This window comes from Ovis aries, chromosome 4 (assembly GCF_016772045.2).
Source record: "Ovis aries strain OAR_USU_Benz2616 breed Rambouillet chromosome 4, ARS-UI_Ramb_v3.0, whole genome shotgun sequence".
Lineage (NCBI taxonomy): Eukaryota > Metazoa > Chordata > Mammalia > Artiodactyla > Bovidae > Ovis > Ovis aries.
Genome location: NC_056057.1, coordinates 84032612 through 84045628, shown reverse-complemented (window position 1 = coordinate 84045628; position 13017 = coordinate 84032612). Strand labels below are relative to the sequence as shown.

The 13017-nt window shown below is 41.3% G+C and overlaps 2 protein-coding genes across 3 annotated transcripts in view; one reads left to right on the top strand and one right to left on the bottom strand.

The window, feature by feature from the left end:
* The window catches only part of AMPH (amphiphysin), a 215033-nt gene that overhangs the window by 145949 nt on the left and 56067 nt on the right, over positions 1–13017 (bottom strand). The window lies entirely within an intron of this gene.
* On the top strand, positions 3274–3758 carry LOC105613234 (small ribosomal subunit protein uS8-like). The gene has a single exon (XM_042248742.2). The coding sequence runs from the start codon at positions 3303–3305 to the stop codon at positions 3693–3695; it is 393 nt and encodes a 130-aa protein (XP_042104676.1). The 5' UTR covers positions 3274–3302; the 3' UTR covers positions 3696–3758.

The following is a 13017-nucleotide window of genomic DNA, read 5'->3' as shown; positions in this document are numbered from 1 at the left end:
ATGGGGTGGCAAAGAGTCAGACACAACTGAGCAACTAAGCACATATGCACACAGAATCCAGAAAGGCTTGGGAATAAAAGCCAACCAGGCACAGAGGTGGGGAGGTACCGGCAGAATAACTGTTGTGAGAGGCTGGTTATGAGTACCCATCTGAGTGGGGACCACAGCACCAAAGGTGACAGGAAAGCTGCATGTGTAAGTCTTTTGAGTTGTTCTTACTTTGTTCTTTTTCATTAATATAGAGATGGAAGCAATTTCCCTAAAACAGAGAAACGGAAAGTCCCAATTATGCTCTACGTGTAAGGGCCCAGGTTTCTTGGAAATAAATTACAGAAACAAATGAAGCACATTTCTTCCATCTAAATGGTAATTCTCCATGACAGCACACATTCTACATAACACTGTGCCCAATGCAAGTGGATGTCCAAGTAGATTCTAACACAGCAGCCTGCCTGGAAATTGCCCTAATGAATGCTGGAAATTGGAAGCCCCGGACTTTGGGCCAGGGGCAATGTTCAATTCAATCCAAAGCAGCCCTTTGGTGGAGAAAACATACTCACAGGAGTAACTTTACCAAGAAGATCTTATAATAAGTAATGTATTCCATGGATTCCACATTAGCCATGGAGACTAGCTGGTGAGGCCAGTCTTCAAGCTTCAGGTAATTTTTTATTTTATTTTTGGCTGTGTCACACAGCATGTAGGATCTTAGTTCCCTGACCAGGTATCAAACCTGCATCCATTACTACGGAAAAACAGACTCTTAACCACTGGACCACCAAGGAAGTCCCTATGATGCTAATTCGTAAGACAATATATCATCGTCCAGAATCCAGCCAGGTCAGCTGAGACCCGATGTCTGTATGAATCAGAAATCAGAAACCACTTATTTCCCATCCAGGGGATGGAGGAGCTGAGAAGTCAAAGGGACACGTGAGAGTTCCAAAGACTAGCAACAGGGAAAGCTACTCCCACACCAGAACTGGAGAGACCCCAGGGTCAAGGTCAGCTGACAGAAGCTGGCACCATCGTTGGCCAGCTCATGGAAGCTGGACCCAGGAAGGACACACAGCTGCAGCTAAAGGAATCAGCCCAGGTGAGGTGGAAGAGAGAGAACTACCCTAGTCTCTCCCTTCACCCTCCATCCTCCACGCTCCAGACAGAGCCAGGGAAATAGAGATGGAAGCAATTTTCCTAAAACAGAGAGACAAAAAGTCCCAATGGCCAACACCAGCCAGAAGCCAACTGACAGCCTGGGAAATGGAGCTTCAGGGTCCGGCTCTTCCAATGCAGAGAGCAGAGGAGGGTCAGCATCTGACCCAGAAAGGGCATTTGAGGATAGGGAGGCCCTTGCATGGCATCACAACGCTACCATTCTCAACTCCAAGAAATTGCTTTCTTGTGATCTGCTTTAGTGTGGTGCCATCAGCCTATACCAAGAGAATGAAATGCACCATTATCATTAGTAATAGTAGCATTGACAAGTACTGGTCTTAAGACTAGTGATCATTGGGACTTTCCTGGCAGTCCAGTGGTTAAGACTCTGAGCTTCCAATGCAGGAGCCACAGGTTTGATCCCTGGTTGGGGAACTAAGATCCCAAACTTGGCAGAGTCAAATTTTTTTTTAATTTAATTTTAAAAAAGATTGCTGATCAATCTTTTTATACATTGCTAATCAATATATAACCAGTAAGTACCCTCTCTTGAAGACCCTGAAGATAATTTTTTCCTCTGTTCTCAGTTATCAAAATGACTTGCAAGGCCCTTAAGTAAGTAGGTAGATTCAGGCTTATGGACAGTGAATGCTGAAACTGCACTGTGACTCCTCCTCAGTCCTCCTCAAGTGTTTCTACTTTTTTTTTTCCCTTATTTCTAATATTTGCTATTTTGCATTACTGTAAGCTGATAAATCATTTATGAAACAAGCAGGAAAGAAATACATACATGTATACACACATATGTACACTCACAGAAGTGTGCATCCATAATTTTGAGCATGGGCTAATGGCAACCATATATAACAGAACATAAATCCAAGGCATGAGTTTTGGTATCCTGCTAAATTGTGTTGGAAGGTTATCATCTCTTCATCTGTCAGACATGTTGCAACTATTTATTCTGTGTTTTTATTTACTTATTAATATTGTAGATATTTATGCTTTACTTGGTTGACCTAGCCAATACAGATGTTAATGCTTATGTAGCTGAATCCATCAGTGTTTTTTTATTTTTTATACTGACTGCATGCTTAGGGAATCTTTTCTGATCTTAAAATCAGATAAAAATCCATTGCTATTTCCTCCTGGCTATTTCATGGTTTTTTTTTTTAATTAAAAATATGTAAAGCATAATAGTAGTAGTAGGTAATAAGAATAATCACAAATATAATAGTAAACATCATCACCATCATAGTGAACAATTACATGGAACCTAATTTGTGGTAGATACACAAAGTAAAATTTAAACATTCTAAACTATAATTCTAAACAGTAAATAATGCAAAAGCTCATTTAATTCTCACAACTGTCCTAAACAGCCTTTACTACCATTCCAATTTTACAGGTGAGAAGACAGACATACAGAAGGGAGGGAATTTGAGCAAACCAGGAAGTGGCAGAGCCAGGATTTGAACCAGTGGAGTAGGAAACCCACTGGTGGCAACCCACTCCAGTATTCTTGCCTAAAAAATTTGGTGGACAGATGAGCCTGATGGGCTACAGTCCATGGGGTGGCAAAGAGTCGGACATGACTAAGCACACAGGACGAGCACACAAGGCTGGCTCTAGGTTCTTGGTGCTCAAACATACCATGCTGCCTCTGGGGTGGATTTTGACAAACAGTGCAAGACAAAGATCTGAAAAGCACTTTTTGTCTTTCCTAGGTAACCAGCAAACAATTCTAGCAACATGACTGAACCATCCTCACCTCCCATTGTTAGTTAGTGATGTCAGCTTTATCACATATAATCTTATTTTCCCTGACTTCACCTATGCGAGACAACAGAGACGAAGCAGGACCTTGCTATCTCCATTGTGGGTTTCCAGAATCACTATGGAGGACAACTCAGCAGATAATCTATCAAATTCACAACTGGAGACTTTGGCCCCATCAGCTCCTGGTGAGGTCCACTCAGACAGCAGGATCCTCAACACACAAGCGAACATTCCTAACAACACTGAAGACTAGAACTCCAGCCAATTATTGCTCTCTCCTTAGAATTCCTCTCATTACAAGATTTAGGAAACCAAAAGGAGAATCACAATCAGAAGCCATCTTTCCGCCATCTTTCCGTGCCACCATAATGGTGCGCATGAATGTCCTGGCTGATGCTCTCAAGCGTATCAACAATGCCGAGAAGAGAGGCAAATGCCAGGTCCTTATTAGGCCGTGCTCCGAAGTCATCGTCAGGTTTCTAACAGTGATGATGAAGCATGGTTACATTGGCGAATTTGAAATCATTGATGATCACAGGGCTGGGAAAATTGTTGTGAACCTCACAGGCAGGCTAAATAAGTGTGGAGTGATCAGCCCCAGATTTGATGTACAACTCAAAGATCTAGAAAAATGGCAGAATAACCTGCTCCCATCCCGTCAGTTTGGTTTCATTGTACTGACAACCTCAGCTGGCATCATGGACCATAAAGAAGCAAGACGAAAACATACAGGAGGGAAAATCCTTGGATTCTTTTTCTAGGGATGTAATACATACAAATAAAATGCCTCAGAGGACCAAAAAAAAAAAAAAAAAAAACAACAATCAGAAGCCAATGCCACTTATAACAAAGAAATAGCTGGCCTGAAAACTGTAACAAACCAGTCACTAAAACTGTAACAAACCATCCACTTACTACAAATATATATATATATATATATATATATATATACACACACACATATATATATATATAAATGGGACAAATAAAAGAATGAGAGCAGTGATTACCAACATTATCCTTATGCCTGCTATAGGTCTATGGGGGAATTTTTATGTCTTCTAGGCTGTCTATATTTCTATAATTGGCACTCATAACTATTATCTAAATAAAAGAGGCATTATTAAACACTTCACAAGGAATGAATAGGGCAAGTAAATCCAGATCCCAACTGTCCCATTGCATCCTTCCTCTATGAACAAATGTGCTCTAGGCCCTACTCTGTGTGGAACCTACATCAGGCACTGGGGATAGAGAACAAAAAGTGTTTAGTCTTCTCTGCAACAATTTTATTTTTTTAACCTGGAAAATATAGTCATGAATATTTTGTGATTAAATGTCAATTTCATAGTGTTTATACATGTACAAAATGGAGAGTGAACACGATGTGTCACAGCCAGGATTCGAAAGGAGGCCATCAAAAGGCAGCGTGATGCTCTCTCCACCTTGCCTGGCACTCCCTAACCCACTGCCAGCCTCTGCTACCCACCCTCCCGCTGTTCTTATGCGACATTCACCTGGAATCAGAGCCAGAGAGTGGAGGTGCCTCCCCTGCCTGGCCTCTCCGAGCCTGACAGGGCCATGGGGAACCTCCTCCAGCCAGTGCTGTAGTTTTTACGCCTCTTCCCTAAATGACTTTTACAAGGAAACTTGTCCACTGATAAATACTTTATAAGCCTCTGGTCCTGACTGCCACTGGAATTTCTAAACACCTTGAGATGTGGCACTGTATAAGATCACAGTTCAAAACCAGCAACTAAAACACCGTCACAGAAAGCCTTCCAAGTGGCCTCCCAATGCTCAAGAACTCAAAACCTTCCCCAGGAGCCCATATCACTTTTGAAAAGTTTAGGGGAAGGAATGGGGAAGGAAGGCAGGAGTGAAATAGAATAAAAAACTTCCTAACACTGAGCTCCACAACTCATACTTGTAATCTTTCTTTATTGGTTCTCCTGGTTCATTGCTTTAGGGCAGAACTAATCCATTCTCCACATGACAGCCCTTCAAATGTTTGATTTGATATCTTCAGATATTAAATTATGGCAATTTTCTTATAATGTGTTGGTGTTCTATCTTCATTATTTTTTCTTGTTTCCATACTTATCCACCTGAGGATACCTAGAATGGACCATCTGGGACCTTCCAGGAAATCATCTGGTTATGAGAATTAGATGCCCAGACAATGCCAATCTTGTCTTATTTATCAAGTGAGAGTACACAGAGAAAAGGCAAAGGGATGGGGCATAGAGGGTTGCTTGTTGTTCTTTTCCATGTCTGTTTCTAAAGAAAAGGTTTAAGGATCAGGCAGAAACCCCAGCCTCATGCCTGAGAGAGAGAGAGAGAGAGAGAGAGAGAGAGAGAGAGAGAGATCTCCGCTTAACTCTTTCCTGGGTCTAGCACAGGGAAAGTGAGTGGCATAACACAGCACGTGCATACAAACACGGACTTGGAGACAGAATCTGGATTCTGCCATGTTAACAGCTGTGTGATCTATGGCAAGACACCCTTTCTGGACTCCGTTTATAAACCCAACTTATAAAATAGAAATGATAAACTCTACCCGATAGGTCTGCTTTCAGGAACCAAACGAAATGACACAGAGGGTTCACACATAATACACTCTCAGTAACTGGCAGTCATCATTTCTTGAAGAAGATCTGCATGGGACTCTGGCTTACCATCTCATTCTCTTTTAGTCTTACCATCACATTCTCATCTTTACCAGAGTGTGAGAAAATTTGGAAATAAGATTTTTATATAGAAGAAATAAGCAAAAGTATACTTGGACTGCAAGGAGATCCAACCAGTCCATTCTGAAGGAGACCAGCCCTGGGATTTCTTTGGAAGGAATGATGCTGAAGCTGAAACTCTAGTACTTTGGCCACCTCATGTGAAGAGTTGACTCACTGGAAAAGACTCTGATGCTGGGAGGGATTGGGCGCAGGAGGAGAAGGGACGACCCAGGATGAGATGGCTGGATGGCATCACAGACTCGATGGACCTGAGTCTGAGTGAACTCCGGGAGTTGGTGATGGACAGGGAGGCCTGGTGTGCTGCGATTCATGGGGTCGCAAAGAGTCAGACACGACTGAGCGACTGAACTGAACTGAACTGATACTGCTTCCCAGGTGGCTCAGTAGTAAAGAATCTGCCTGCCAATGCAGGAGACACTGGAGAAGTGGGTTCGATCCTTGCAGTGGGAGGATCCCCTGGGGGAGGAAATGGCAACCCATTCCAGTGTTCTTACCTGGAAAATCCCATGGACAGAGGAGCCTAGAAGGCTACAGTCCATGCAGCTGCAAAGAGTCGGACACAATTGGAGCATGCATGCACATGTATACTGCTTCCAACACAAAATATTATAACTTTACAAATGCTATTAAACAAATGACCTCCAAAGTCTCATTTAAAAACAAATCAAAAAGAAGGAGAGGAAAGAGCCCCATGATAGATGAATTTCCAAATTTCAAGGCTTCCAAACTGCGTGGAAATGAATCATCTCATTCCTGGGCTGCTGACTTCCACTATGACCGCAATCCCAGCCCATTAGTTACAGGTTTTCCTACTAGACCTCTCTCTTCCATATGCAGATACTAAGCATGGAATCCACTGGAAAGGACAGTCCTCCATTGTAAACTAACCCACTGACATTCTGGCCTATATGCCTCATTCCCTTGTGAGCTTGATGAGCACAAGTCAAATGCACAGAATTCTGGGACACTGACCAAGGTCCCTGAAAGCAGGAATATCATTTTTGTGCTTTTGTCCTGAAAACAAGAATTTAGCACAGTGACTCATACACTGCAGAATGCAATAAACACTTGATGAACAAATAGAGGAAAAAAGAAAGAGACATACAGGGATAGAGAGATAAAGGACAAGGGAGAGATGAAGGAAAAGGAGAGAAACGGGAAGAAGAAGTAATGAATCAGTCAATTAATTGAGTAATACCACTGAAACCTCTTAGAACTGGCCCTATAGCCCTCTCTTGGCAAACTCCAAGGCTTAACATTGGAAACGGGCATAGTAACTGTGCCAGCTATGTGGATTCTGTTGTGAATTACAAGAAACACAACTACACGGTATCCAGTAATAAAAAGCAGAGATTGGGCTGAGCTCAGTTGCTGATACTGCCATGTAGAACCAGAGAAACCTGCATTTTTATAGGTGATGCCCTCAATTCTTTCCCAGAGAAAATCACACCCATCATTGCAAAGTCAAAAAGACATTAAGAATAACTCATTGAGAATTATTCAGTTCAGTTCAGTCACTAGTCATGTCTAACTCTTTGCGACCCCATGGACTGCAGCACACCACGCCTCCCTGTCCATCATCAATGCCCAGAGTTTAGCCAACCTCACGTCCATTGAGTCAGTGATGCCATCCAACCATCTCATCCTCTGTCGTCCCATTCTTCTCCCACCTTCAATCTTTTCCAGCATCAGGGTCTTTTCACATGAGTCAGCCCTTCACATCAGGTGGCCAGGAGAATGCAAATCAAACCCACAAGGAGATATTACCTCACACTCTTTAGAATGTGTACATGCTAAGTCACTCAGTCATGTCCGACTCTGTGCAAACCTATGGACTATAGCCCACCAAGCTCCTCTGTCCATGAGATTCTCCAGGCAAGAATACTGGAGTGGGTTGCCATGCCCTCCTCCAGGGGATCTTCCAAACCCAGGGATCAAACCCACAACTCTTACATCTCCTGAATTGGCAGGCAGGTTCTTTACCACTAGCATCACCTGGAAAGTCCACCCTTTAGAATGGCTACTAACAAAAAGCCAAAAAATTGCAAGTGTTGGAGAAGATGTAGAAAAAAGGGAATCCTCATACACTATTGGTGGAAAAGTAACTGATGTAGCCACAATGGAGAACAGTAAGAAGAGTCCTCAAAAAAATATGAATGGAACTATCATATGATCTAGCTAGTACACTTCTGGATATTGATCCAAAGATTATGAAAATACTATTTCAAAAGATATATGCACCCCTATGTTCATCACAGCATTATTTACAACAGCCAAGATATAAAAGCAACTTAAGCACCTGCTGATGGATGAATGGATAAAGAAGATGTGATATATAGAGACAACAGAATATTATTCAAGCATAAAAAATAAAATCTTGCTATTTGAGACAACATAAATGGATTTTTAGTGTATTAAGCTAAGTGAAATACGTAAGATGGAGAAAGACAAATATTATATTATTCCACTTATAGTAGGATACAAAAAACAAGTAAACAAAAATATAAATGAACAAACCAAACAAAAACAAACATGTAGATACAAAGAATACAGTAGCAGTAGTAGTTACTGGAGGAGATGGGGAGTGGGTGAAATGGGTAAAAGCGTTCACTGTATGTTGACAGATGGAAAATAAAGTTTTGGTGGTGACCACATTGTTGTATATGGCTTCCCAGATTGGGGAGTTGGTAAAGAATTCTGCCAATGCAGGAGATACAAGAAACCTGGGTTCAATCCCTGGGTCAGGAAGATCCCCTGGAGAAGGAAATGGAAACTCGGTCCAGGATTATTGCCTTGGGAAATCCCAAGGACAGAAAAGTCTGGCAGGCTAGAGTTCCTGGAGCTGCAGAGAGTTGGACACCACTGAGCATGCACACACTGTAGTGTACACTGTCATATTTAAGAAACCCAGTGTTGTACACGTGAAATTTATATAACATCATAAACCAATATTATCTCAGTAAAAAATAAGAAGAAAATAATTTTTTAAAAAAATTTTCAAAAGAATAACTCAGTGTGCCTATACTCATTAAAACTGGTTCCACTGCCTGCTAAACTGGCAGTTAGTAAATAAACAAGAAGAGACAGTGGCTTTTCTGCCCTCTCCACACAGCCAAAGAATATCTACTAAAACAAGCCCTCCCCAAGAAACAAGGGATGAGAAGCTAGGGTTGCCAGATTTAGCAAATAAAAATACCCACAATATCTGGGCATACTTAAAATGTTCACAAACATCTTGAGTTTATGAAAGTTACCTCTTACTAATGATTTACCCAATTTGAATTTTAACTGGAAAAATATTTTAAATATTTATGAAGCTATTTAAAATAATAATAAATCTACTATATGTCAATATAAATAATATATTTCATGACATTTTATAGCCTTTTAAATACTATGTTTACAGATTTCTTTACAGTTTGCCATACTAGAAGACAGGTGGGTTCTCACGTCTACTTTGGCATTCAATCTGTTGAGATACTAGTCTCTGGAAAGCTCCACTGTACACCTGTGAAAGTACAACAGTGATAAAAACAAAAGCAAAAATACAATCCTAGTGTTATTTTGAAAATAATATTGGTCTCACAAAACCACTCAAAAAAATCTTTGGTTCAGTCAAAGTCCCTGGACCACACACTTTGAGAGCTGCAACTCCAAGCCATCCAGGGACAGAGAGAAAGACTAGGAAACACCCAGCAGAGGCTGTGCTGATGTCCACGGCTCATTCTAGCTGGTCAAGTGGTCTCCAGATCACTATCCATGACAGGAGACAGAAATGTCCATTCTGGGCCCCAGGCCAGGGCTGACTCTAGTGGTCACTCTCCTCTGGAACACTGGTTCCCACAGAAACATGACCAGATCCTCTTCACCACATGTGGCCTCTGCTTTCCCCTCCAGCACCACTCTTCAGAGAACAGGGTTTGTAAGCCTCAAAGAAGGAATGGGTGACAGCTCCATTCGCAAGCCAATTCCTAAGTTGTTTCTCAATATAATATACATCAAGAGTAGGCTGTCTTCTCCTAATTGTAGCAGTGGCTACAAAAAATTGTAGCTGTGGGAGGTATACTGTCTTAACTTCCATTCAGTGAACAGTTGGTACATGCTGAAATCTTAAAAAGATAACTTAGAGACTTTCCTGGTGGTCCAGTGGCTAAGACTCTGTGCTCCCAACACAGAGGGTCAGGGAACTATTCTGCATGCTGCAACTAAAACCGGGTACATCTAAATAAATTTTAAAAAAAATTTTTTTAAGATAAATTAATAGCCTACAATTTAAGAAATCATGATCCAGAACTCTTCTTACAAAAGGTGCAAATACTGTGTAATGTCAATATGTATATTCCCAGACTCATTCTTTAAGGGATAAAGGAATAATCAAAATCAATAAGGGAAGATATGTTTTATATTTACAGCCAAATGTAAAGTAATGACGTTAATATTTACACTTAAATTTAACTTTGGACTCCTCCGTCACCAAACCTTTGAATAAATAAGGAAAGGGAAGCACAAGGGACCAAGAAAACATGCAATGTAAGACTGGCCCCCGAGTGACCAAAAAAAAAAAATTATGCAAAAAGCTTGCCTAGTGGGAACCTTGAAAAGATTCAGGTGACTTTTGTTGCTCACACCCTCTTGCAGATTCTCAACAGAGCACTGCTCCAATTCTGCATAAATAAAATACCCTCCTAGACTTTCTTCTCATTTTGGAGGAAACATTTCATTATGAGACATTTCTACTTAATGTTTAAGCCTTTCTCTTCCTAGTGTTAGAGGCCAGAAGACAGATGAAAGAAAATGTAACACATATAAATAGTAAAGGCACACTACTGTGTTCATGAATTCCCTGCAGTGAGCTGCAGAAACACAAGGGTTTGTATTCCAATGTGTGTGCGAGGCACTATGTCCTATATAACTCCTTCGTAGAGGCTTACCATATACACCTGTGAATACAGGCTCTGGGAAAAGCAGAAACTTTAACTGGTTAATTCCCAGATTATTTTATCTTGAACCTCCCTGCTTTTTGCCAACCCCACCTACATATCCTTGGTGTCAAACCTCAGGGTTGCCAGATCCCAAGGGTGTCCTGTGTGATGCCCTGAGTGGATGAACCAGACCTGCACCTGGGTTTGTTTTCCCTCAGCTAGTGGCCTAAGGAGCCTGAGATAATCGCCCTCCCATTATTATGTATTATTACCTATTATTATTACCTATGCTGTTATCCAGGTTTCCCTGGTGGCTCAGATGGTAAAGAATCCACCTACAAAGCGGGAGTCCTGGGTTCTATCCCTGGGTTGGGAAGATTCCCTGGAGGAAGACATAGCATCCCACTCCAGTATTCCTGCCTGGAGAATTCCACGGACAGAAGAGCCTGGCTGGCTACAGTTCATAAGTCACAAAAAGTTGGACACGACTAAGCACACAGCACAGGAGGACATGCTATTACCTCAGTATGAGAAGCTGCAAGGTAAACGGAGTAAGTGCTGCTGATGCTGATAAGGCTCTCAGAACTCTGGAATAGTTGCACTCGCTCTCAAAACGAAGTCCCACACCCAATTCTTCCACTCCAAAATCAGTTTATGCCCCAGGCACCTCACCATGTGTATGAGTCTTCACTTAAACCCCAAAAGAAAACTTGGGCCTTCTCGGAGAAATATCATATGCCATCCCCTATATGAGAAATCTAAAAAGAAATGATACAAATGAACTTATTTACAAAACAGAAACAGACTTACAGACTTTGAGAAGAAACTTATGGTTGCCAGGAGGGAAGGATGGAGAGAAGGGATAGTTAGGGAGTTGGAGATCGACATGTACACACGGTTATATTTGATATGGATAAGCAGCAAAGCCCTACTATATAGCACATGGAACTCTGCTCAATGTTATATGGCAGTCCAGATGGAAGGGGAATTTGAGAGAGAATGGATGCATGTATACATGTGCCTGAGTCCCTTTGCTGTCTACCTGAAACTATCACAACATTGGTAATAAGCTATGCCTGCATGCTCATTCTCTTAAGTCAGGTCCAACGATTTGCTACCTCATGAACTGTAGCTCGCCAGGCTCCTCTGTCCATGGGATTTCCCAGGCAAGAATATTGAAGTGGGTTGCCATCTCCTTCTTCAGGGGATCTTCCTGACCCAGGGATCAAACCCACGTCTCCTTGGCATGTGGATTCTTACCACTGAACCACTAGGGAAGCCATGTACAAACTAAAATAAATTCAATAAAATAAATGTTCTTTGATGTCACTTTTAAATATTGGGCCTTCCTATGATCAAAGTCAAGACTTATTCAAAGAGACATTTTTTTGAATTACACATTATTTCAAATAATCTTAAAATGTGGAATTTAGAATTAGCTAATCCTACTCTGCTTCTTTGATATTTTTAATAAATTATTTCTCAACCCAAGAAAATGAAATTGACAGTCCCACTCATTCAGCATTTAACAAATGTTTAATGTGGGCCTAGGGTGTGCCAGGCACCCTCTAGACACCAAACTGCAAGAGAAGATACAGACAAAATAAACTGCTGCCTTAAGAGAGTTTTAGTTGTGGTTGGAGAGAATGGAGATGGTCTTTTAAATATATAATTAGATAGTGGAACATGAAATGGGGAAAAAAAATAAAACAAGAAGGGGGTGCTGACAAGGCCTCCCATGAGAATGTGATATGTGAATAATGTCTAATGTTGTTTTGTAACAACATTACTGAAGTATAGTTGATATACAGAGAACTGGACCTAATTGATGTATACCATTTGATGAGTTTAGACATATGCAAACATTCTTGACACCATCACCACAGTCAAAGGAAGAGACATTCACAACACCTCCCAAAGTTCTCTTGCAACTCTTTTATTTTTTTGTTTCATTTTGATAAAAGAGTAAACCCTGCAGACAAGTGAGAAGGACTCTCTAGAAGGATGATGCTGTAGGGCAAAAGCCAGGAGGTACCACAGGATACAGTGTATTGGGATAGGAGTGAGTCAGGGAAAGAGGAAAGAGACCGTAGAAGTAGAAGACCAGTCATATGGGGCTTTGGGGCTTTTTTAAGGACTTTGGCTTTCTTTCTCAATGAGATAAAAATGCCCTGGATCATCCAGAACACAGGAAAGCCATGATCTGATGCACATTTTAACAGAAACAACCAGATGGTTGTGCAACGAAGAGGTTACAGTAAAGCAAGGGAGGAACCAAGGGACAGTTGAAAGGCTCTGCAGTAACTCAGACAAGACATTAGGGTGGTGTAGCAGAGCAGATGGTGCAAAATAGCAGGATTTTAGATTTCTTTTAGAATTTGAGCAAAGATAGACTAGCTGAGGGACTG